Below are 23,636 nucleotides of genomic sequence, written 5' to 3'. Positions count from 1 at the left end.
AAATAAATAACTTATTTAAAAAAAAAAAAAAAGAAAAAACCCTGATCTTATCTATCTTACCCTCTCTACCCTTTCCTCACAGATTTTAGCCAATAGTTACTATCCCTCTAGTTTTCTGTCTTTCATTTTCTTGTGGATTGCCTCCATAGCCCTTCTCTGATTACTTTATATATAGGAGTAAAATGAATGCATTTTTTTTTAATGTTTTATATGTTTCTAGGAGAGAGAGAGAGACAGCGTGAGCAGGGGAGGGTCAGAGAAAGAGGGAGTCACAGACTGAAACAGGCTCCAGGCTCTGAGCTGGCAGTCAGCACAGAGCCCGACGCGGGGCTCGAACCCACGAACCGCGAGATCATGACCTAAGCGAAAGTCGGACCCTTAACCGACCAAGCCACCCAGGTGCCCCAAAATGAATGCATTTTGGCATGAATTTGACACCTAGCCTTTTGTTCTGAACCTTATTACCTAATCCAGACCTAGGGGAAACCATAGACATGTGGAGGCCCTTTAATTTCCACACCATTGTACCTGTGCTTCTGTGGGCCTTTTGCCCATTTTCCCAGTATCTTCTTTCCTCTCTTGCTCTCCCTTTTTGTGTGTGTGTGTGTGTAGAAGTAACATTTAAAAAAGTTCCTTGCATTGGTGTAGGCTTTATAGTTTTAAAGTGTCTCACAGGGATTAATAGCTTAGTATGACTTAGTATGTTATTAATGTATTTTCTTTATAGAATATATCTGCATTCTAAAAGGGAAATCAGAGTACCTGGGTGGCTCAGTTGGTTGAGCACGTAGCTTTTGGTTTCAGCTCACGTCATGATTTCATGGTTCATGGGTTCAGGCCCCATGTTGGGATTCTCTCCCTCTGCCCCTCCCCTGCTTGCACATGTGCATACATTCTCTCTCTCTCTCTCTCAAAATAAATAAACTTATATTTCAAAATTAAAAAATTTAAAAAGGGGAATCAGGAGCATCTGGTAGTGTGGGTGGTGGGGTTTGGCAAAGGGCCTTCCTTTATTTTTTTTATTTGTCAATCAAGCAAACCACCATCTGATACAAGGTCAAATGATTTCAATCACTAGACAGCCAGTCTTCTTTCTGCCACAAAATGTGTAGAGAAGGGTAGGAAACAGTAATCCTAATCTGTGGCATACAGCAAGTTTATGGGAATTAGAAATATAATTGACAATCTTTTTGGTTTCTCACAGATAACTCTCTTTCAGGTCGGCATAATACTCCTCCTTGAGCTTAGATTCTGTCTTTTATCCTGAGGATACTGAGGGCAGCACATAGAAATGTAGGAATCCTTCCATATGTTCCCAGCTGGAGGTCCTGGCAACTCTCTTTATGAATTTCCCTGGTGTCTGTAATTTGAATATCCCCAAAATGCCAGAAGCCAGTAGGCTTCATCAAACAGGGATCCCTTAACCATTTTCCCTATGGTCAGTTTTTCTGGGGCTTTTCCCCACTGTTTCTTTTCTTTGTTTAGGGGTAGCTCATGAGTGTATGTAGAATTGGTATTAGTCCTATTTGGGAATTATTTGTCAGATAAAGATCTTTTAAAAATTGTAGCTTTGGTGTTTGGCTGCCTTTTGGAAAATGTCTCAAGCATCATTGGTAATCAACCTGTTTTTGTTTTAGCTCTGGATCCATGATGTAAGTAATGTGGTTGCCTAGCCTATTTTACAAACCTTATTCTTGTGTCTGTAAGAATGAGTTGAAAGTTTAGGAATAATAGTCCTAGACTAGCATTTCGCAAACTATTCCATGCATAGGTGTTCTCTGGGGAAATAAAAACGGGGAGGTGGTTTTCTCTGGACACATACATTTGGAAAATGTATTTGTATCAGACAAATGTGTTTGTTTACTGCAGACCTTCTCAGAGACCCTAATATGCTAGTATGCATTATGACTCTTATACAATCGTCTATTATGTCTAATGGATATAACATGCAGTGTTCCAAAACTTTTAGACCATAAAATCCCCTCCTCCTACCTCATACACACTACCTACTTTCATACTGCAGAACTGGTATCTTGTGGTATATACAGCTAAGAAAGTGCTAGCCTAGGTCTGTTTAGTTTTCTTTTATTCTCATAGGTCATCTCACTGAGGGAGAATCATACAGGAAACAGTTTCTTAACCTGTGTCTTCTTTCTGCATCTTCACACTCATTTCTCATCACAGCTGAATTACATTGTCTTTGAAAACCAGTGTAGAGCATGTAATTTTTATTTCAGCTGAAAATAATCTCCTGTATGACTTGGACCACATTTTACTTCTCTATCTTGTTCCTTTTTCCTTCCCCAAAGAAACTCAGTAACTTACTTTCTGACCTCACATTCTTGGCGTTTCTTTGATAAGTTAAAATATACCAAGGTCTCACTATTTTTGGCATAATGTGATCATTTAGTCTCTTAAAAAAAAACACATTTTATTAGAGGTTGTTTAAAATCAAGTACACTATACTGTTAAGTGATTTTTTTGAATATGTGCTTAAAATGCTTTGCCCTAAGGTAAGAACTCATCTTCTTTTATCTTCGAGGAGTAGTATAGCTGGCATGGCTAATTTGTGCCAGAAGAAAATCCCACTAGACCCTCAGCCCTCCTGAGTAATGGCAGGGAATCAACCTAGACAAGACAGGAATGATGCAGAAAAAGGCTGTGGGCTCAACTCAAGAAAGAAAGGTAGATGAGAGCCATCTAGTTACAACTTCTCCTGTATTCCCCTGGAAGGAGCCCATGCAGTTTGCCAGCATTTTATCTGTCAGCAGCAGATGTAAGCTCTCAAAAACAGCAGGGAGGATGTTGACTGCAACAATGCATCAAGGCTGTGGTTTGTAACCTCAATAGTAAGGCAGTTAAAACTTTTTTTTTTTAACAAAGACATTTTGATTGCCAAATCCATAACCATTAGCAGCTGTGGTTTGAACAGTTCTCTAGACCTAACAAGTTTTCAAACAGAAAGTTGAGTCGGTGGCTTTTGTTTCTACTAGTCTATTTTGTGTTTGGGCTATTTATATCTCTGCCTTCAATAGAAAATCTGATTTGTCTGAAATCTCCAAGGTCATTGATTATTCCATTTCTTCTGACTAAATCCATTCCTCTCCTGCCAGCTTACTGACCCTTCAGTCCATTTGATCTTATGGCTTTTATAATAACCAAGACTCTATAGAATTATGTTGAAGCAGTTCTGCTAGGTGCCTATATAACTGACATCAGCAATAGAATTGAAGTCTTCATTGGGGTAGAGAGTATTATTTGGTCCTTCTCCTCTCAGGGCATCCAAGCAGTACAGATCACCATCAGGAAGATTTGCAAAAATCATGTGTGGAAATCATCAGCTTCTGTCATCAATGGGTTATCTGTAGGTCTGAGAGGTGAGACTGAAGGAAGTAATAGTTAATATTCAAACCAGATATCAGCCTTGAAAAATGCAGCATCCCCAGATTTTCCTTTTCTTTGCTTTTTTAAAATAAGCTCTACGGCCAGAGTGGGACTTGAACTCATGACCCCAAGTTCAAGAGTCACATTCTCTACTGGCTGAACCACCCAGGCTCCCCAACAAACTTTCTTTTAAAATATGTGAGGGGTGCCTGGGTGGCTCAGTCGGTTGGGCGGCTGACTTTGCCTCAGTTCATGATCTCGCAGTTCATGGGTTCCAGCCCTGCATCGGGCTCTGTGCTGACAGCTAGCTCAGAGCCTGGAGCCTGTTTCAGATTTTGTGTCTCCCTCTCTCTCTCTGACCCTCCCGTTCTCACACTCTCTCTCTCTCTCTCAGAAATAAAACGTTAAAAAAAATTTTTTTTAATAAAATAAAATATGTGAAAATGTCCTGTCGGACTGAGAAAAACTGCATATGTATAGACCTAAAGTGTGTATTCCTAAGGGATCATGAAGGCTGTGTCAGAGACCCAACAAAGAGGGGAACTGTGTGTCTGCCACAAGTAGCTTAACCCTAGGCTGTTCTTTAAAACTACAGTTTGCTTGAGTGAAACAGGGAATGTATTTTCAGAATTCTTATGAAGACTAGACTATTTACTAGAATTTCTGGGTTAGAGCAGAGTCTTTAAAGTTGTTTTGTAACCTGGGTGTCAAATGTCCACTTACTGAGTTGAGCACAACCATGTATATTTTTTAATATTCCAGAAAGCATTATGCTTTCTTTTGTACTTATCCTGAAAAGAGAAGAGGAATATTAACACTTTTCTGTGCATTTATGTAAGTTCTTTAATGTTTACCTTTTCATCTGAAAATGAACATATAATTCTTAAGATTTTCTTTAAATATTAGTAAATACTTGAGCACGTACCATAAATCAGACATTGTTTTAGACATTACAAGAATCAAAAAGATGAATTAGCCATGGGTTCTGTCCTCAGGATGTTTGAAAGACCACTAGATAGATAAAATATGTATGCAAACAAAGAAAAACAAAATAAAAAGCAAGGATAACTGTCTTGAAAAGTAATGTCTTAGGAATTTAAAGGAGGGAAAGGTTGCTTCCAGCTAGGAGGGACGCCAAAAGCCTTTATTAATAATATGGCATTTTGGGCTGCCTGGGTGGCTCAGTCAGTTAAGCATCTTACTCTTAATTTCAGCTCAGGTCTTGATCTCCAGGTTCATGAGTTCAAGCCCTCTCTGTCAGCTCAGAGCCTGCTTGGAATTCTCTCTTCTGCCCCTCCCCCATGCACTCTCACACTTTCTCAACATAAACTTAAAAAAAAAAAAAAAAAGAGTATGGCTTTTGAATTAGCCTTACAGGGTAATAATAATAAAATCTATCACTTTTTGTTCAGCTGTTACATACAAGGTCTCTTACATATGTTATTTTCTAGTCCTCAAAACAACTCCAAGCATTACTCCTCTTTTAAAGAGACAATTCAAGATAGAGAATTAAGTAACTTGCATAGTGTCAGTCAGTAAATGGTAGAATTGGGATTGCTGTTCAAGTGTTCCTACTTAGTTGATAGAAAAGCATATTCCAAGGAGAGGGAATAGCGTGAGGTGGGAAGTTATGGGCCTGTCCAGAGAGTAATAGCAAACCAATGTGTCGAGAGACAACAATGGGTGAAGAAGAGGAAGAAGCAGCAAACAAGAATGGAAAAGTATGTTGAGGTCAGATGGTAGATAGCTTTGAATGATAGGCTTCAGAGGTAAGGCTTCTGTCTGTGGTCACTTGTGGAATGGAGGATGGGTGTTTGGAACTTGATCAGGGCCTTGATTTAGGAAAGTGGGTCTGACTGCAATGTGAACGATGAATTGCAGTGAAGGGCCCGAAGGTGGGGAGACTAATGAGATGGCAGTTGTCATTCCACGGTCAAGATATTTTTAAATGTCTGTTTAAGGAGAATGCCAATGAAATTAGGTAAGAGAGGAACAGATGTAAGAGGTTTTATGTAAGTAGAATCAGTCACTTAATGTGACACCTTCATTTTACCTGTAAGTAAACCCAGTCTTAGAAAGTAGTCTTCTGGATTTAGAAGGAATCTGCTGTAGCTTTGCTATCTTCTTGCAATCTGTTCAAGGTTTCTTGATTTTTCATCTAGTCTATTATATGAACTAGGTGGCAAATTATCTAAGATTTTATTGCTTGGAATAATATATAATCATACAGTCAGCAAGTATTGACTGACTATGTCATGTGCCAGGAACTGTGCTAAAGACTAAGGATCCAGAGTTTTAACAAGATACTCCATCTTTCTGGATCTTTCAGTCCACTAGAAGAGACTAAGACAAGAAAACACAACCATACTAATTATCATATGAAAAAGGAATGCATGAAAGAGAGGCCCTAACTCCTAACTCAACTTGACTGGGAACAGGGTGGGTAGGGTTAAGGAAGCTTCTAAAAAGGTGAGTCCTGTAGAAGGAATTTGTCTTCCTCAATATACCATCCTTTATCATGTCACCATTCTGTTGTCCCCCAGGATAGTTCCTGTTCATCCTTTTGAACAGCTCAGATATCACTGTCTGTAGGGTCTTCCTAGACTTCAGTCCATTTCCTCCCTGACAAGACTAATCACTTCTTTCTCTGGGCTACTGTGTTCATATATCTATAGCTCTGGTAGATGAGTTGGACAGAAAGGAACAGATGATTGAAATGTTTAGGAGGGAAAGTCTTTAGGACTTGGTGATTTGATTGGATATGAAAGATAAGAGAAGTTTAAGATAAACTTGGGTTTCTGGCTCTGGCAATTGGGTGAATGCTAGTAACATTAGTCTACATGGAGTGTACAAAAAAAAGAGAATTTTCTTGGGGTGCCTGGATAGCTCAGTCAGTTAAGTGTCCAGCTCTTGATTTCAGCTAGGCATGATCTCATGGTGTGTGGGTTTGAGCCCTGCATTGGGCTCTGCTCTGGCGGCACAGAGCCTGCTTGCGATTCTCTCCCTCTCACTCTCTGCCCCTCCTTCTCTCTCTCTCTCTCTCTCAAAATAAATAACTTTAAGAAAAAGAGAGAAAATTTTCTTTTGTGATAAATAACTGAAATAAATGACCTGTGGTAAAGAAAACCTGTATTGTAGCAGTAAAGGAAAAATGTCCTATAATATGTAATCACCATACAAAAATCTATATTTTTATGATTAAAAAAGAAAAATCTTAATTCCAGGTGTGCCTAACTGGCTCAGCTGGTAGAGCATGTGACTCTTGTTCTTGGGGTTGTAAGTTCAAGTTCCATGGTGGGTGTAGAGATTACTTAAAAATAAAATCTTTAAAAACTATTTCATTCCAATATAGTTAACCTACAGTGTTACAATTTTTTATTTGGATACTTTAAAATATTTTAATCTGTTTTGTTCTCAAAGATAAATGTGATTTGATGAAGGCATATTGTTAATGTTAATAGCACCAGATTGCCTGACAATGATCTTACCTTGGTATGTCAATCAATGTTCTGAGCTCTGCCTCAGAATAGTTGTCCTCAGTTAAGTCACCAACCATTGGGAGATAAATTCTAAAATAGCCCCGTCCCTTAACACAAGAGGAGTTTTAGCATTCTGAGTTATTAGTCCCAATGTAAACCTCAAGGGTTAAGGACCTAACAATGTAGAATCTTTAATTAAGAGTAATTTTCTGGAGCGCATGGTGGCTCAGTTGGTTAAGCGTCTGACTTCGGCTCAGGTCACAATCTCATGATTCATGGGTTCAAGCCCTACCTCGGGCTCTGGGCTGACAGCTAGCTCAGAGCCTGGAGCCTGTTTCAGATTCTGTGTCTCCCTCTTTCTCTGGTCCTCCCCTGCTCACGCTGTCTGTATGTCTATCAGAAATAAATAAAACATTTAAAAAAAAAAAAGCAATTTTCCTTTGGTTCTCACTAGTTTAGTTTGGAGTGAAAGCCTGCTATATGAAATTTAAGACCAAAAATAACTGTTGTGAGTTGGTGATTCCCATTTAGGTCTTAAAGAGGGCAGAAAAGCTATGAGGTTAATTTTAGAGAAAATCTACTTGCTTAGGTTCTCTTGTGTATGGAGATTCTAGCATAGGATTCCCAAGGGTTCAGAAAGCCACAGTGGGAATTTAACTGTGAGTAGGATGCAACCAGGAAACCAATGCTATGTGGCTTTGCTTAGATCATCTTCCACAAATGGCTGCAAGACCTTTAAGCTGCATATCATTCATCCCTTATTATTTTCACCTGGAGCAAATATGAACTCTGTATCATTGAGCTGCAGTCCCCTCATCTTTGATACTGAGCACATGATTTTTTTAAAAAAACATTTAGTTATTTTGAGAGAGAGAGAGCAAAAGCAGGGGAGCAGAGAGAGAGAGGGAAAGGGAAAATCCCAAGCAGGCTCTGCACTGTCAGCTCAGAGCCCAACACACGGCTCAAACTCACAAACCATAAGATCATGACCTGAGCCAAAATCAAGAGCCTGATGCTTAACTGACTAAGCCACTCAGGTGCCTCTATACTGAGCACATGATTTGATTTGGGTACTAGCATATGGGAATTCAGCTCCCACGTTGGGCCAGCTGGCGTGATCTTTATCTAACTCCAGTCAAATATACAGTAGTCACCTTGTTGAAGCATCATGACCGATATGTTATTCTGATGTGAGAAAACTTTTATCCTCTAGTATAGTGAGGCCTGAGGTATAGTTGTGTGTCCTGTAAACTTGTTGAATTGCTTTAAAGGAAAATGTAAACAGGAACTATTCAGAGAACACCGTTGCTTTCAGGATATGCTTCTTTGGATCTGTTGTACTTGTTGCCTTTTTATCAGACTCATTTCCTTCTCTTTTTCTGAGTGTTATCACCTCAATCTTCTTGGAGTTGGTTTTCAGCTAACTAGATTTCAGAGCCTGATTTCATGTCCTACCTAGTTCCCCAAAGTTTAAACCAAGAAAATCTATAGCAAATACATGTTCTTTGTCAGTGAGTTCCTTCTTAACTGTTTGATTTAGCTGTTAGTCCTCTGGAGACTGGTTTAAGATTTATAGGTCATCTGGGGATTTGTTCTGAAGAGTGACATCATTTAGGAGTTACTAATCATTTCAGTACAAGGACTAAATGGAGGCTTGCAGAGTTGGTGAAAATGGCCACTAGGCTCTGAATTAGTAATGATTGCCAAAAACTACTAAACGTTTTTTTCTCTTATGAAAATGGCAAAAGAAATGTTTTCTAGATGACTGGTAAACAATTTCCCTCTGGAGAAGAGAAGAAAATGGCTGTTTAGTAGTTAATTACCTGTTATGTTAGACAGCTATGAAATTTATGAGGCATGAAAGAAGAGTAGGCCCACCTCCCCCACTCATCAGGCTGGAAATCAGGTGATAGGAGTCATGTTTTCATAGGCAAGAACAGCAGCAACTTCCTGAGGAATCTGGTACAGAATTTGAATGGTAGCTTTGAGTTGCTTGATCTGAAAACCCACATTCCCTAACCTGTCTGTCGTGCTGTCTCACTGACCCGTACTGTAGCATCCAGAGTTCATTCACATTGTTTACAAATATGAACCTCCTTTCTCTTAATTTACTTTTCTTCTTCTAATTCTTCTTTTTTTTAATGTAAGCTCTACACTCAATGTGGGGCTTGAACTTACAGCCCCAGGGATCAAGAGTCATATGCTCTACTGACTGAGCCAGCCAGGAGCCCCTAATTTACTTTTCTCTCCATCAGGTGCATTTTTCTCTTTTTACTTTCAGACCAAAAATCCCTTTCTTGCAAGTCACTGACTTGTTACTGTTTAATATGGTCCGTAGTGTCTAGGTGCCAGTAGCAGTGATTATGCTTTTTTGGAGGTACTGAGGCTCTGCCAAACTGACTTTGCTTTAGTGTATTCTACCCCTTTTCCTAACACAGAGGCCTTTTCTTTGTTTTTTTGTAGGTTGCTTTGCTCGTCAGCTCTGTTTCTTGTCAGCCTCCTGAAGTTCAGTAATCGACTTTGGTAAAAGGGATATTCACTTAAAACTTGGATTTAGTTTAAGTTTGGAAAGTTGATTTTGATGTTTATCTTTATTGTGAAGCAAGAATGGGTCCCAGAAACCTCTTGTTCTGTAATTTCATTTGTCCATCATTTTCCTCATTATTTGACATTTGCTTACTGTATTGATATATGTCAGGGTAGTTTATATTAAACGTAAGGTCTTATTGGCCCACTTGCCAAGACACAAAAGTTCTAATTTAGCTTGAGGCATAATAGGTTACAGGCTAGCACCTGCTTTTACCCTAGGTTATCGTCCTAAGAGTGTCTAGTTCCCAGCATGTGTGTAGTTAGCATGGTTAATATAACCTTAATGCACAAGTTGATAAAGTCATTGTTGTTTCATTCAACAACAAAAATTTAAAAAAAAATTTTTTTAACATTTATTCATTTTTGGGAGACCAGAATACAAGTGGGGGAGGGGCAGAGAGAGAGGGAGACACAGAATCAATTTGAAGCAGGCTTCAAGCTCCAAGCTGTCAGCGCAGAGCCTGAAGTGGAGTTCGAATTCACAAACCATGAGATTATGACCTGAGATGAAGTTGGATGCTTAACCGACTGAGTCACCCAGGCACCCCAACAAAAAGATAATTTTTTAAGTAGGTTCCACACCCAGCATGGAGCCCACCATGGGGCTTGAGCCCATGACCTTGAGATCAAGACCTGGCTGAGATCAAAGGTTGGACACTTAACCTACTGAGCCACCCAAATGCCCCAAATTCAGCAAATAATTATTGGTTGCCTACTGTGTGCCAGACTCAAGGTGCTTAGGAGTAAACAAAACCAACAAAAATCCTCGCCTTCATGGAGCTTTCATCCTAGTAAAGGGAAGCCAAATTTAAAAATTTAGGGGCACCTGGCTGGCTCTGTCGGTAGGACATGCGACTCTTGATCTCTAGGTTGTGAATTTTTTAATGTTTATTGTTGAGAGAGAGAGAGACAGAGCGTAAGTGGGGGAAGGGCAGAGAGGGAGCCAGAATCTGAAGCAAGCTTCAGGCTCCATCCTGTCAGCACAGAGCCCGGCGCGGGGCTCAAACTCAAAAGCTGTGAAATCATGACCTGAGCCGAAGTTGGAATGTTATAGGTTGTGAATTTAAGGCCCGTGTTGGGTATAGGGATTACTTAAAAAGAAAGTCTTTTAAAAATTTACATAAGTAATATTATGTAGTATCAGATGATGATGAGTACTGTAAGGAAAACAAAAAGGAGAGGGGTTGAGAGCTTCAAGTTTGTGAGGAGTTTGGGGCTCTTATTTTAAATAGAATGATTAGGGAAGACTTACTGAGAGATAGACATTTAAACAAAGTTCTGAAGAAAGAAAGAAGAAGCCATGTGGATACCTGGGCTGGCAGGTAGAGCATTCCAGGAAGAGGGATAGGCAAGTGCAAAACCCAGGATCAGGAACAACAAGCCAATGTGGCTACAGTAGAGTGAAAGTGGGGGTGAAAGTTGAAAAAGGTGTCAGAAAATGGGGGGCCAGATTGTCCAGAGACCTGAAGGTCATGGTGAGGATTTAAGCTTTTATTCTGAGTGAGATGAAAAACCACTGGAGAGTTTTTAGTGGAGGAGTGACATGATCTGAAATATTTTTTTAAATAGTTCTGTCTGCTGTGTTAAAAATAGAAAAGAAAGAGGTTAAGGGCAGAAACAGAGAGACCAATTAGGAGACTATTGTGGTAATTCAAGGAAACATTATGCTAGCTTGGATCAGGGAGTAGCTATGGAGGTCTTAGGAAGTGGTGAAGTATTGGATATCCTTTGAAGGTATAGTTAACAGGATTTCTCAGTGGGTTGGTTATGGAGGTTTGGGCCTGAACAATTGGAAAGATGGCATAGCTAGCTAGCTGGATCTATTCATTCATTCATTGATTCATTCACTCATTTTAGAAGGGGTATGGATAAGACAGAGGCATGTTTGGAAATGAATTCAGAATCTTGATTTTTTAAGATTTGTATTGTGATAAAATATATCATTAAAATTTTTTTTAATGTTTTGTTTATTTCTGGGAGAGAGACAGCGTGACCAGGGGAGGGTCAGAGAGGGAGGGAGACACAGAATCCGAAACAGGCTCCAGGTTCTGAGCTGGCTGTCAGCACAGAGCCCGATGTGGGGCTCGAACCCACAAACCGTGAGATCATGACCTGAGCCGAAGTCGGACGCTTAACCGACTGAGCCACCCAGGCGCCCCAAAATATATCATTTTAACCATTTTAAAGCATATAATTCAGTGGCATTAAGTATGTTTACAGTATTGTGCAACCATCACCATTATCCATCACCAGAATTTTTTCATCATCTCAAACAGAAACTCTAGGGGCTCCTGGGTGGCTCAGTCAGTTAAGCGTCCGACCTCGGCTCAGGTCATGATCTCACAGTTCGTGGGTTCGAGCCCCGCGTTGGACTCTGTGCTGACAGCTCAGAGCCTGGAGCCTTGCTTCAGATTCTGTGTCTCCCTCTCTCTCTGACCTTCCCCTGCTTGTGCTGTGTCTCTCTCTTTCTCTGTCTCTCTGAAATTAAAAAAAAACAAAAACAAAAACATCAAACAGAAACTCTATACTCATTAAATAATAATTCCTTCTTCCTCCTCCCCCATCCCTTATTTCCTCTCTATGAAATTGCTTATCCTACGTACCTCATATAGGTAGAACCATGCAATATTTGTCCTTGTGCATCATTTATTTCACTTAGCACAATTTTTTCAAGATTCATCCATATTGTAGTGTGTATCAGAATTTGATTCTTGTTAAGACTGAATAATATTCCACTGTACATATGTATGATATTTTATTCATCCATCTACTGATGAACATTTGGATTATGGATACTCTTGGGTATTGTGAATCATGGTGCTATAAACATTGGTACCCAAGTGTTTGAGTCCCTACTTTGAATTCTTTTGGGTATCCACATGTAAGTGGAATTGCTTTAATTCTTTGAAGAACAAGCCCCACTGTTTTCCACAGCAGTGGCACCATTTTACATAACACCAGCAATGCATGAGTATCCTAATTCCTTCACAGCCTTAGTAGCACTTGTTATTTTCCATGTTTTTTGTTTTTGTTTTTGTTTTATTTTTCTTTTATTAAAGTCTTTCACTGATCATGAACTAGTATCTCATTGTGGTTTTAAATTTGCACTTCCAGGATCTCATTCCCCCCCGACTCAGTTTTATTGAGATATAATTGACACATAACATTATATTAGTATAAGGTGTACAGCAGAATGATTTGATACATGTATATGTTGCAAAATGGTTACCACAATAAATTTAGTTATCATCTATCACCTCTCATAGTTAGAAATTCAGGACCTTATTTTTTAACTCTTAGGATTGAAGGAAATCCCCAAGGTTGTGAATGTAGAGAGAGAAGAGGTCCGAGGCCTGACCCCTGAAGCACTCCCAACATTTAAAGGATGGGGAAATGAGCAATCAGTAACATAGCAAAAGCAGGAAAAGAATGTTATCCTGGAAGCCAAGTGAGAAATATATTCAAGAAGGGGGGAGAGAAGAATTCTGTCAGGTTCTACAAATAGATCAATTAAGATGAGAACTGAAAAAAATGACTATTTGATTTAGTAATTACGGAAGTGAACAATGGCCTTTAGTTAGTGAAGAATAATTTTGGTGGAGTGATGGGGAAGAAAGCCTACTTATAGTGAATTCAAGAAAAAAATAGACGAATTTGAAGCAGAGAGCACAGATAATCTCTTAATGAATTTTGTTGTAAAGAGAATCAGAAATGGGGCAGTAGCTTGAGAATGTGGGATCTGGAGAGTTTTTGTTTTATGGCAGACATTACAGAAATTATTTTGTTAATGGGATTGATTCAGTAGAGAGGGAACATTTATTGACGCAGAAAAAAGGGGAGAGAATGACTGAAATAGCTTGTAGTTCCGGAAAAGCAGAGCCATGAGGTCCTGGCGGCACTATCCTCTGCCTCAGCACTCTTAAGACACAGAAGGGAGAGGAAGAAAATTGAAGATATGGGAATGTGACTGCTGCTGTTTTGCCCTTTGTAGAATTAGGTTGAAAAATCTTGATGGCAGCCTCTGGTTTTATTCGTGCCAAAGCACCTCAGCAGTAACAGCTGGAACCTGCTTTTCTTTGAGTTCTAAAGATCCAGGGGATAAGGAAAGAAGAGGATTTTCCTTCTCATCTTTAGTCTTTCTTTTCTGCCATGAACATTTTGATCCTGCCTCTGAATATAATTGTGTCTGATGCTTGATATTAAGCTATGTTTTATCAAAGTACATGCCACTGCTGTCCCACACAGAAAGCCATGGTATGTGGGCAGGACCAAAAGCTGCTAAAATCCCTTCTATTTTCTCCATAGCATTACTTACCACCTAAGACAGAGTGGTCAAGTGGTCAGTAAAGAAGTTTTAACTGTTTATGCTTCCACTAGTTACAGAGAAATTATCATTTTCTTACTTTATTGAAACCTCCATTTCTACTCCAGAACCTTTGGTCTTTAGAGGATATATCTTAGCAGGTGAATTAGAGAGGAAAATAAGTTCATACCTGGGATGGTAGCTACTAGGAGAAAGGCTCCTCTGGTAATGAAGTCTTCCCCACAGTCATAGTCAGCCTATGAGTCATATTTGTCGAACAAGCTAAATAAAAGGCATCCCAAGATAGGAAATAATGAAACAACAAATCAGTTGGGCATTGCTAGAGAGTACTTTCTGCCAACCCTCAAGTTATGTGGCCAGCATAGTCTTACTCTAGGTTTTGTGTCTGTCTTTGCAGAAGGAATACAACTCCTAAGTATTCACACAGATTTGTGATGAGAGATCCAAAGGAGGTTTCTAAATAATTTTCAGAATTGCTCTACCAGTTACCTTTTCACCCTAAGTAAGTCTGGAATGCATCCAGCAAAACAGCTTTTGCATGTTCATACCTTTCAGAATGAATCATCTTCCTTCCTTTTAGTGAAAGAAGGGCTCTGTTGATTATTTCTTGCAGAATTTCCACAAATGTTCTATTTTTTTTAAATCTTCCAGTGTTTTACTTGAGTTAACCAGGGGGGCTCCCAGTGTTCCAGAAGGGGCGTGTGAATCTTCTAATTCACAGTCACTTATTAAAAGAACACAGTAGGGGGGCGCCTGGGTGGCTTAGTCGGTTAAGCGTCCGACTTTCACTTAGGTCATGATCTCGCGGTTCGTGGGTTCAAGCCCCGCGTCGGGCTCTGTGCTGACTGCCAGCTCAGAGCCTGGAGCCTGTTTCAGAGCCTGTGACTCCCTCTCTCTCTGACCCTCCCCTGCTCACGCTGTCTCTCTCTCTCTCTCCTAGAAATAAATAAAACATTAAAAAAAAAATTTTAAAAGAACACAGTAGGTTTTCTCTTGATCTTAGGGTTGTGGGTTCAAGCCCCATGTTGAATGTAATAAATAAACTTAAAAAAAGAAAAAGAACATCGGTTTTAATTCTTCTGGGAATATCTCAGGTATTCTTTTTTAAAGAAGTTGTTCCCATTTTAGGAAGTCAGAAATGGCAGGCAATAGACTGCATAAGACCACTGTGCGAAGACCTGGGAAAGGTGAAGGTTTGTTCTTGCTTGTTGAACATAATCCTCTGTGCCTGATTAAAATGGAGAGTGCTATCATCAGAATGTTGAGGTGAAGTCTGGGATATCCTTTGATTTCCCTGAAATTCAAAATTTGTCCCAACTAGTCTGAACTTGTTATTTTTATATTTCACAGTATCCAGACATGAGTCAAGAATCTGATTCTCCATTTGTTTTCATCTGCACAAATCCCCAGGAAATGATTGTGAAGTTTCCTATTAAAGGAAATCCAAAAATCTGTAAGTCACAAACTTTAATGGTCTAATATTCTTTTCTTTGGGTCTTGCGTCTCACTTGTTCAGCTTTTTAAAAATCTATTCTTCCTCTGTTCTGTGGCATCTCAAGGTTGGAAGGTTAATAGGATTATATTTATTGATAACTTTAATGTTAGGTTAACTATAGTATAGCCTTCCCAAAGTGTACGTTGATCCACAATTATTGTCGTGCTAGTGAATCACTCTAAACTTCCATTTAAGTCCCCATTACATTTAAAATCCTCATTTGTCAGCCAAAAGAGTATGCTTTGCTCTGCTGCACTCCTCAGAAAAGGAAGTAGTAAGCCAATGCCAATGGCAATATTGACATTTATTCATTGTTCTTCAGTCTTCAATCCAAGAATAAGACTGAAGTTTTTGTTTATTTTTGAGTGTTTTGGAGGTTCCACTTCCCAGTTTGTCCTTGATTACTGGGTTCCTAAAGCTCTGCCCTAGCCCTCTTGCTTTTCATTCTCTTTCTGAAACCTCTCAGTGATTTATTTTTCTGCAACTTTTGCTTTATGTATTTATGATTATAGTACACTCTTCGTATTCCTGCATATTCACTTCCTTTTTTAAATTTCATTTTTTAAAGTTTATCCTGAGAGAGACAGACAGCGTGTGTATGGGAGGGGCAGAGAGAGAGGGAGACAGAATCCCAAGCAGACTCTATACTGCCAGTGCAGAACCCACAAACCTCTAGATCGTGACCTGAGCCAAAACCAGGAGTTGGACGCTCAACCGACTGAGCCACTCAAGCGCCCTTGCATATTCACTTAATCTCCAACTCTTCTTCTACTCTCAACTTCTCTTCCTTTGTTTAGTCCTACCCCAGCCTATCTATTTCAAAGTAATCTCAGGAAATACATAGTGGTGTCCTTTCTGCCTAACTTATTTTAAAAAACAACCTTGGGGCATCTGGATGGCTCAACTGGTTAAGTGTCTGACTCTTGATTTCAGCTTAGATGATGATCTCACAATGCAAATGCAGTTCATGGGTGGTAGCCCTGAGTAAGGCTCTGTGCTGACAGCGCTGAGCCTGCTTGAGATTCTCTCCCTCCCCCTCTGTCTGCCCCTTTCCCACTTGCATGCACACTCTCTCAAAATAAACAAACATGAAAAAATAATAAAATAAATAAAAACAACCTCAGCAACTCTTCCATCTGCTCATGTCAGTTACTATTTTGTGCCTCTATGACACTGCTTTCCCATTCTGTGAACTGGATGATTTGGGGGCATGCATTGTCTCAGACTATGCACATTTCTACCTCACACTGTACCTTGGAGACCAACTAGCCATTTGATAAATCTATTCTACGGAGAAGTGCTTTTCAAACTGTACTGCAAATAAAAATCATCTAGAGAGCTGTTAAAAAACAGGTTCCTAGGCCCTCTTATAAGTGATATCGATGCTGTTGTTCAGCTGACTACACTTTGAGTAGTAATGCTTTTAGTCACAAAATAAAATGCTTGGAGTGTGAATTTAGATTAATGTATATTCATCACAAAATTCAGGCAACTGTTAGGATTTATGAGACATATGTTCCTTGGATTCCTATATATCAGAAAATCTGAACATAAGTTGCCCTTGACTTCTACATATTTACCTCAGACTGTGTCCCCGCTGGTTGCCAAGTGGTCCTGGAAATTTTTTCCTTCCTTTCCACTATTTAGGATTGATTGCTTGATTTCATTATTATTTTTTAAAGATTTTATTTTTTAAGTTTATTTTTAATTTTTTTAATGTTTATTTCTGATAGACAAGAGAGGGGAGGGGCAAAGAGGGGGTGGGGAGGCACAGAATCTGAAGCAGGCTCCAGACCCTGAGCTGTCAGCACAGAGCCCGACGCAGTCTCGAACTCAAGAACTGTGAGATCATGACCTGAGCTGAAGTCAGATGCTTGACTAACTAGCAACCCGGACGCCCTATAAAGTTTATTTATTTTGAGACAGAGAGAGAGAAAGAGTGTGAGCAAGTGCAAGCTGGGGAGGGAAAGAGTGAGAGGGAAATAGAGACTCCCAAACAGGCTCAGCACTGTCAGCACAGAGCCCAATTTGGAGCTCAGTCCCACAAACTGAGATCATGACCTCAGCCAAAATCAAGAGTTGGATGTTTAACCTCCTGAGCCAGCCATGTGCCCCAAGATTTTATTTTTAAGTAATCTCTACACCCAAATTCGGGCCTGGACTCAGAACCCCAAGACTGAGAGTTACATGCTCCACTGACTGAGCCAGCCAGGTTCTCCTCCACTATTTATTATTTAAATCTCTCTCCTCTCCCTCTCTTTTGTGGCATTCTATCCCTCCCTGTACCATTCTCACCTTATCCTCTGGTGGTAGGAGGAAAACATTTTAAGTCTTCTGTACCCAGTGCTACTTGATCTTTAGTCCCCATAACCTTTCTTAGCTTCCTCCCCTATCTTGGTTTTTATCTGCTGCTTAAGCTCCTGCGAGAAAATATTCTGTATAAACAGAGTTTAGATATTTCTATGAAATGTTTTACACCAGTACTCAAGAGACATACCTTTACTACATATATGGCTTCTGTTTTTCTCAGTAAGGTTTAATGAGGGGTGCAAAGTGAGGCTCTTAGGGGAAAGCTTTAGTAACCTTCTGTCTTTCCCCCCCATTGTTTCTGTTAAAAGCTTTAAAAAGCCGGGGTGCCTAGGTGGCTCAGTTGGTTGAGCATTCAACTTCAGCTCAGGTCATGATCTCAAGGTTTGTGAGTTCGGATCCCCCGCATTGGCTCTGTGCTGCCAGCTCAGAGACTGGAGCCTGCTTCAGATTGTGTCTCCCTCTCTTTGCCCCTCCCCCACTTGCATTCTGTCTCTCTCTCTCTCTCTCTCTCTCTCTCTCAAAAATAAAATAAAACATTAAAAAAAATTTTTTTAAAGCTTTAAAAAACCAGAGGTGGGGCGCCTTGGTGGCTCAGTCAGTGAAGTGTCCGACTTCGGCTCAGGTCATGATATCACAGTTTATGGGTTCGAGCCCTGCGTCAGACTCTGTGCTGATGGCTAGCTCACAGCCTGGAGCCTGCTTCAGATTCTGTATCTCCCTCTCTCTCTGACCCTCCCCTGCTCATGCTGTTTCTCTCAAATAAACAAAACATTAAAAAAAATTTTAAATAAAATAAAAAATAGAAAACCAAATAGTCTGTATGCTTGTTTCAGGGAGAAATTGTAAGATTGCAGCTTCTTCGTTGTTAGGCCAAAGTGAAACATTGGTTAGGAATAATAGGGAAATTTAAAGAGAAAAAAGGAAAGAATGGTTGACCAATCCCTGTGTACCTCAAAACAAAACAAAACAAAAACCTTTAGGTTCCACACTCAACATGGGGCTTGAACTCATGACCATGACATTAAGAGTTGCGTGCACTACCAACTGAGCCAACCAGGTGCTCTGGAAAAAAAAATTCTATTGAGAAGGAAACATCCTACCTGAGGCTTTAGTTTGGTGTGAAGTTTCTATTCCCTATAAATCTTCATTCCTTTATCTTTCATTCCTCTTTACCATCTCTAAAAATCTTAGACTCTGCCAGAACTTTCTTGTAGTCCAAAGGAGCCACCTTCAGTAGCATACAGCTAGAAAAAGTCTTTACCGTCACTGCCATAGGGGAAAATACACAGTTGCCTGTTAATCTGAAATTCTTCACATTTTCTTCTAACTGTATTATTACAATAAATGGTTACGGTCCATAATATTAATAATATTCTCCTTCAATTACAATGCTATGGCTTAAGTGCTTTTGTTCCTGTTTTTGTTTTGTAGGATAGCTTAGGAATCTTTTACAGATTAGTTCTATGAGATACATTCCAAGTTCCAAACTCTGACCTTCAAATAAGCTTTTAGAATACAACCTATTTACCTGTTGTACCGTGTGTGTGTGTGTGTGTGTATGCCTTAAATTTAAAGGTATGTATACAGTTTTTAGTTTTTTGACTATGGCTGACCAACAATGTTACATTGATTTCAAGTTTACAACATAGTGATTCAGCATCCCTGTACATTATGCTATGCTCCTCACAAGTGTAGCTACCATCTGTCACCATATACTAACATGATATCACTAACTATGTTTTCTATGATGAACCTTTTATTCCCATGACTTATTCATTCCATAACTGGATGTAAAGGCATGTATTTTGATTTATGCTTTTGGACACATAAACTTGAGCTTGCTTGACCTGGGGATAATTATGTTTCTTGAAATAATTCAGAGAACTATATTGTGCAGTATGATACCACTTGGCTATGTGTCTGCTCAAATTAGGAAGTGCAAAGTATAGTAAAATTTCTACGTTAAATGCTCAAAGAGATAAAGGAAATCTTTTTACATTAAATGAACTACATGCTGTATAAAGTCATGCAGGTACTGCCTTATATGTTATGCAAAGCATGTGGAAATCCCTAGGAGAGTTAAATCGATTGATGATAAATATTTTTTCCCCTTTTAACTTCTTGTCCATCTGCTGCACATGCATTTGATTTTCTTTAGGCACCATGATTGAGGATGTGGTTAACACTGAAATGCTGTAGGTACTAAATGTAAAAATATTGGGGAAATACATAAACTAAGCATCACCACTCTGCTTTTAAAAGAGTGTACTGTATGTTACTGTAGTTAACTATCCAGATCCCAAGTCTTGAAAGATGAGGCTGAACTAGAACTAGTTCAGAATTCCTGCCATCTGAGGGAAACTGTGTTGACTGCTCCTTCGTGCAAGAAGCCCCAGTCCTTTGCCTTCATTGCTTGCAACTGGCCCAAGTTGGCCAGTGTTGCAGTCACTGTGGTAGATGTTAGGGATGTAAAGAAGTCATTACTTATAAGAAGCTTACAGATTGCTGCCACATGTATAGTTTTCTTAGGCAGTTTAGGGGATGAAAGAATTTCTGAATTCCTGGGAATGCTCCAGAGGTCCTACTTCCTTTATATCTCCTTCCTATTAGTTTTCCATTTTATGACATCATCCCTGAAGCCAGGGATTCGTTTGCCTACCCATTGAGTGCTTTGCTTCATAAGGTTGATCTTACCTGAGCCGGTCTCACTTGAGGGCTTTCACAATCAGATTGGAGTTTTCCAAAGATTATACTTGGAATGTTCTTACATAGTAAAGGTTTGAGGGTGTCAAGAAGGTAATGGCTCTTTTTTTATAAGAGGAATCTGAAATACAAATAGTTAATAATCTTGCCTAGAGTTGTAAGATAAACTGAGACCATAAGTAAGAAACACACTCTGAAGCCTCAGCATAAATATGACTACCCTTACTTTTTCAGAGAATTTTGAGTTTATGAAGCATTTTAACATGCAGTATTTCAACTAGTTATTGGATTAAGTGGCTTAATGTATATAGAAAAACTTAGCATAGTGCTTGGTATTTAGAAAGCAATTAGTGTTAGCTATAAATCTCTCAGTAACTTTGTAAGTTAGGAATTTTTTACTCCTTTCACTTTTCAGTTGAATAAATAGGTTTATAGAAGTTGTATTTTGCTCACATCTTTCTGTTTCTCATTTTCCTGCTCTTTGCACTTTATCAGATTGCCTCAGAAACAAATTATTCCTATCACATTTCATTTTTAGGGCACAATTATGGAGCTGGAAGAAGCTTGCTGTACAATGTAGTCTAGTTTCCTCTTACTATCCAAAAAGCTAAGGACAAGAGTGACTAGGTGACTTCCTCACATAGAGCTAAGTAGTCTCAGGACTACAGCTTGGACCTCAGTCTTCTAACTTACTCAATAAAGAGAACTAGATGTCTGAAGTCCTAAGTGGGATTCTGAATTCTGTTCTAGCTAGTCCTAAAAAGTTGAGATGCATTACTTCTTTATACCTCTTGGTACCATCACCTCTTCAATGGATACTCTTATGTTTACCTGATATCTGCTAATTTTGGTTACTTAGTCCCTGTAATGCAAAGGTTTTGGAATTTGTAATGTCTGCCTGGTCTTCTTTGTTTAATTCATTTGATGAGCATATTTACTGAGCACCTACCATTTGATGTTCACTATGGTAGTGTTAGGGATATAAAGGCAAACTTGCCTTGTAATAGAACTTTTTGCCAGATTGCTGGCACATTTTCGGATTTCCAGCTGGGCAGCCTGGGGGATGAAAGACTGCTAAATCCCTGGGAATACTCTGTGCTCTAGAGCCTAAATTAAAATCAATAGCATTGTGACAATGCTAGTGGATAGCATTCAGGATATTGCTTAGTGATGGTTTCTGAGGAAGCCCAGTTAAAAAGAAGTAACGTTATTCCAGAGACAGGTATACCCCTAGAGAGATGAGGAGAAAAAGAAAACAAAACTTAAGAAGGAGAGGGAAACTTACTAGGCTGAAGTTATTTTTAATTTTTTTTTAAATCTTATTTGAGAGAGAGAGCATGAGTGGGGGAGATGGGCATGGCGGGTGGGGAGGAGAGGGAGAGAATCTTTTTTTTTTTTTTTTTTTTTTTTTTTTTTTTTTTTTTTTTTTTTTTTTTTTTTNAGGAGAGAGAGAGAGAGAGAAAGAGACAGCGTGAGCAGGGGAGGGTCAGAGAGAGAGGGAGTCACAGACTGAAACAGGCTCCAGGCTCTGAGCTGGCAGTCAGCACAGGGCCCGACGCGGCGCTCGAACCCACGAATCGCGAGATCATGACCTAAGTGAAAGTCGGACGCTCAACCGACTAAGCCACCCAGGCGCCCGAGAGGGAGAGAATCTTAAGCTGGATCCATTGAGTACACATGGAGCTCAATAAGTGGCTCGATCCCACGACCCTGGGATCATGACCTGAGCTGAAATTAAGTCACCGAGACACCCTAAGTTATTTTTCTCACCCTCTTTTGCAGTAGTAAAGACATGTGTTCTTAGTGAGAGTTATAGTCTAGAGAGACTAAATGACTTGGCCCAGGTTTTACAGCTAGTTAATAACACAGAGAGGATGGACTAGCACCTGAGTTTCCTGACTTCTAGTCCACTGCTCTTTCTTATACACCTGATTGCTGTAACAAATGAAAATGACAACACATGGGAGCGCAGTTATGGGTGTGGGTGTGGGCTGTAGTACACCTGATTTGCCTTAAAGGGAAGCTCCTTGTTTATTTGTTAATCTTTTTTTTTTTTAATGCTGAGTCTGAACTGACCTGTTTCTGTTTCAGTTCCGTGCCAACATCACTATTGACTTAAGTGAGACTCTTTGTGGGAGAAATCAATATGTAAGACAGACAGGAACTTTGTTAAGATTGTCTTCATGCATGAGATGGATGGCTCCTAAGGCTGCTACCACTGAACCAAACTGTCCTGGTAGATCTGAGGAGTCAGAGGTCAGGGACCACATCAGTAAAGTACCTCTCATTAGGGTCACCTGGGACAGGAAGGTTGCTTGTTTTCTAACTTTAACACTTAGAAGAGTCATACAGCCTATGACCTTTGCCCCTCTTAGCTGGTGATAGGGGCCCTTTGTCAGTAAAGCATTCATGTGGATTCTATTCCACTGTTTCAGGTCACTCCCCCTATTAAGTCTGAGGCAGCAAAGGGGTGAACTGAACTGCTTTTCTCACTGTGAGGGAGGTTCATGCATTATGCTCAGCCAGTTAACAGGTCAGAGGAATGAGTTTCCCACTGTGTGAAATGCCTTCCTTTATTATATGTGTGTATTCTTTTAAAACTTGCCTTAGCATGAGACCTCCTGAAAAACGCGGTGTTTCTTTTCCACTAGCTACAAAATTAGAAATATTAACGATTTACATTCTTTAGGCGAATATTCATGCGTGTGTGTGTCCACATTTGTGTGTCCTTAAACAGTGTTCCCACTGCTTCCTCATTCTTACCGAATGAAACTCTGAAGTTTGAAAGTGTCTAAGTCCTGAAGCAAGATAATTGAATGTGACAGGAAAACAGGAACCAGAAGACCTGGGAGGCCAGGAAAGATTTGCATTGCAAATATAAAAAATAAATAATGAGGCTTCTTTTTCTCCCTTACAGGGAAACTGGATTCCAAGATCCATCAAGGAGCAAAGAAGGGGTTAATGAAGCAGAATAAAGCTGTCTGACCCAGGAGAAAAGGAGCTATACAGCATAGTGGAGTTTTGTGTACTAAAATTGCTATCCACTGGTCCTTTGGAATTGAAGCATTAGAAATCTAAAGGCTTGGCATCAGGCTTGAATCTTTCAGAATTTAAACTCTTACCTAAATTTGTATATTTTTCTTAAAGACTGGGATTCTTACTTTATGTAGTAGGTCAAAATCTTTGAATACATTATTTATAAAATGCTATTTTAAAAATCCTAGGTCTTTGGCATTTTTCTCAAAATGGTGTCAGAAAAGAACAAGTTGGAAATTACTTTCTGAAGCTTGGATTTGAGGTTGAGAAAATTCTTAACATAGGTTAACAGTTTTTTTTGAGAGACCACTTGAAT

The 23,636-nt window shown here is 39.5% G+C and overlaps 1 protein-coding gene across 1 annotated transcript in view; it reads left to right on the top strand.

Moving 5' to 3' along the window:
• TRIP4 (thyroid hormone receptor interactor 4) overlaps positions 1-23,504 on the top strand; it is a 72,467-nt gene extending 48,963 nt beyond the window's left edge. The window contains exons 12-13 of the mRNA XM_039219514.1: positions 15,127-15,229; positions 23,202-23,504. Coding sequence (XP_039075445.1) covers positions 15,127-15,229; positions 23,202-23,269 — 171 coding nt within the window. The 3' untranslated portion in view covers positions 23,270-23,504. The remainder of the gene's footprint in view (positions 1-15,126; positions 15,230-23,201) is intronic.
• The last annotated feature ends 132 nt before the right edge of the window (positions 23,505-23,636 follow it).

Source organism: Hyaena hyaena, unplaced genomic scaffold (assembly GCF_003009895.1).
Source record: "Hyaena hyaena isolate Hyena2069 unplaced genomic scaffold, ASM300989v1 scaffold_15, whole genome shotgun sequence".
Taxonomy (NCBI): Eukaryota; Metazoa; Chordata; class Mammalia; order Carnivora; family Hyaenidae; genus Hyaena; species Hyaena hyaena.
Note: the sequence above shows the minus strand (reverse complement) of the source record. Positions and strands in the feature narration are given on the sequence as shown.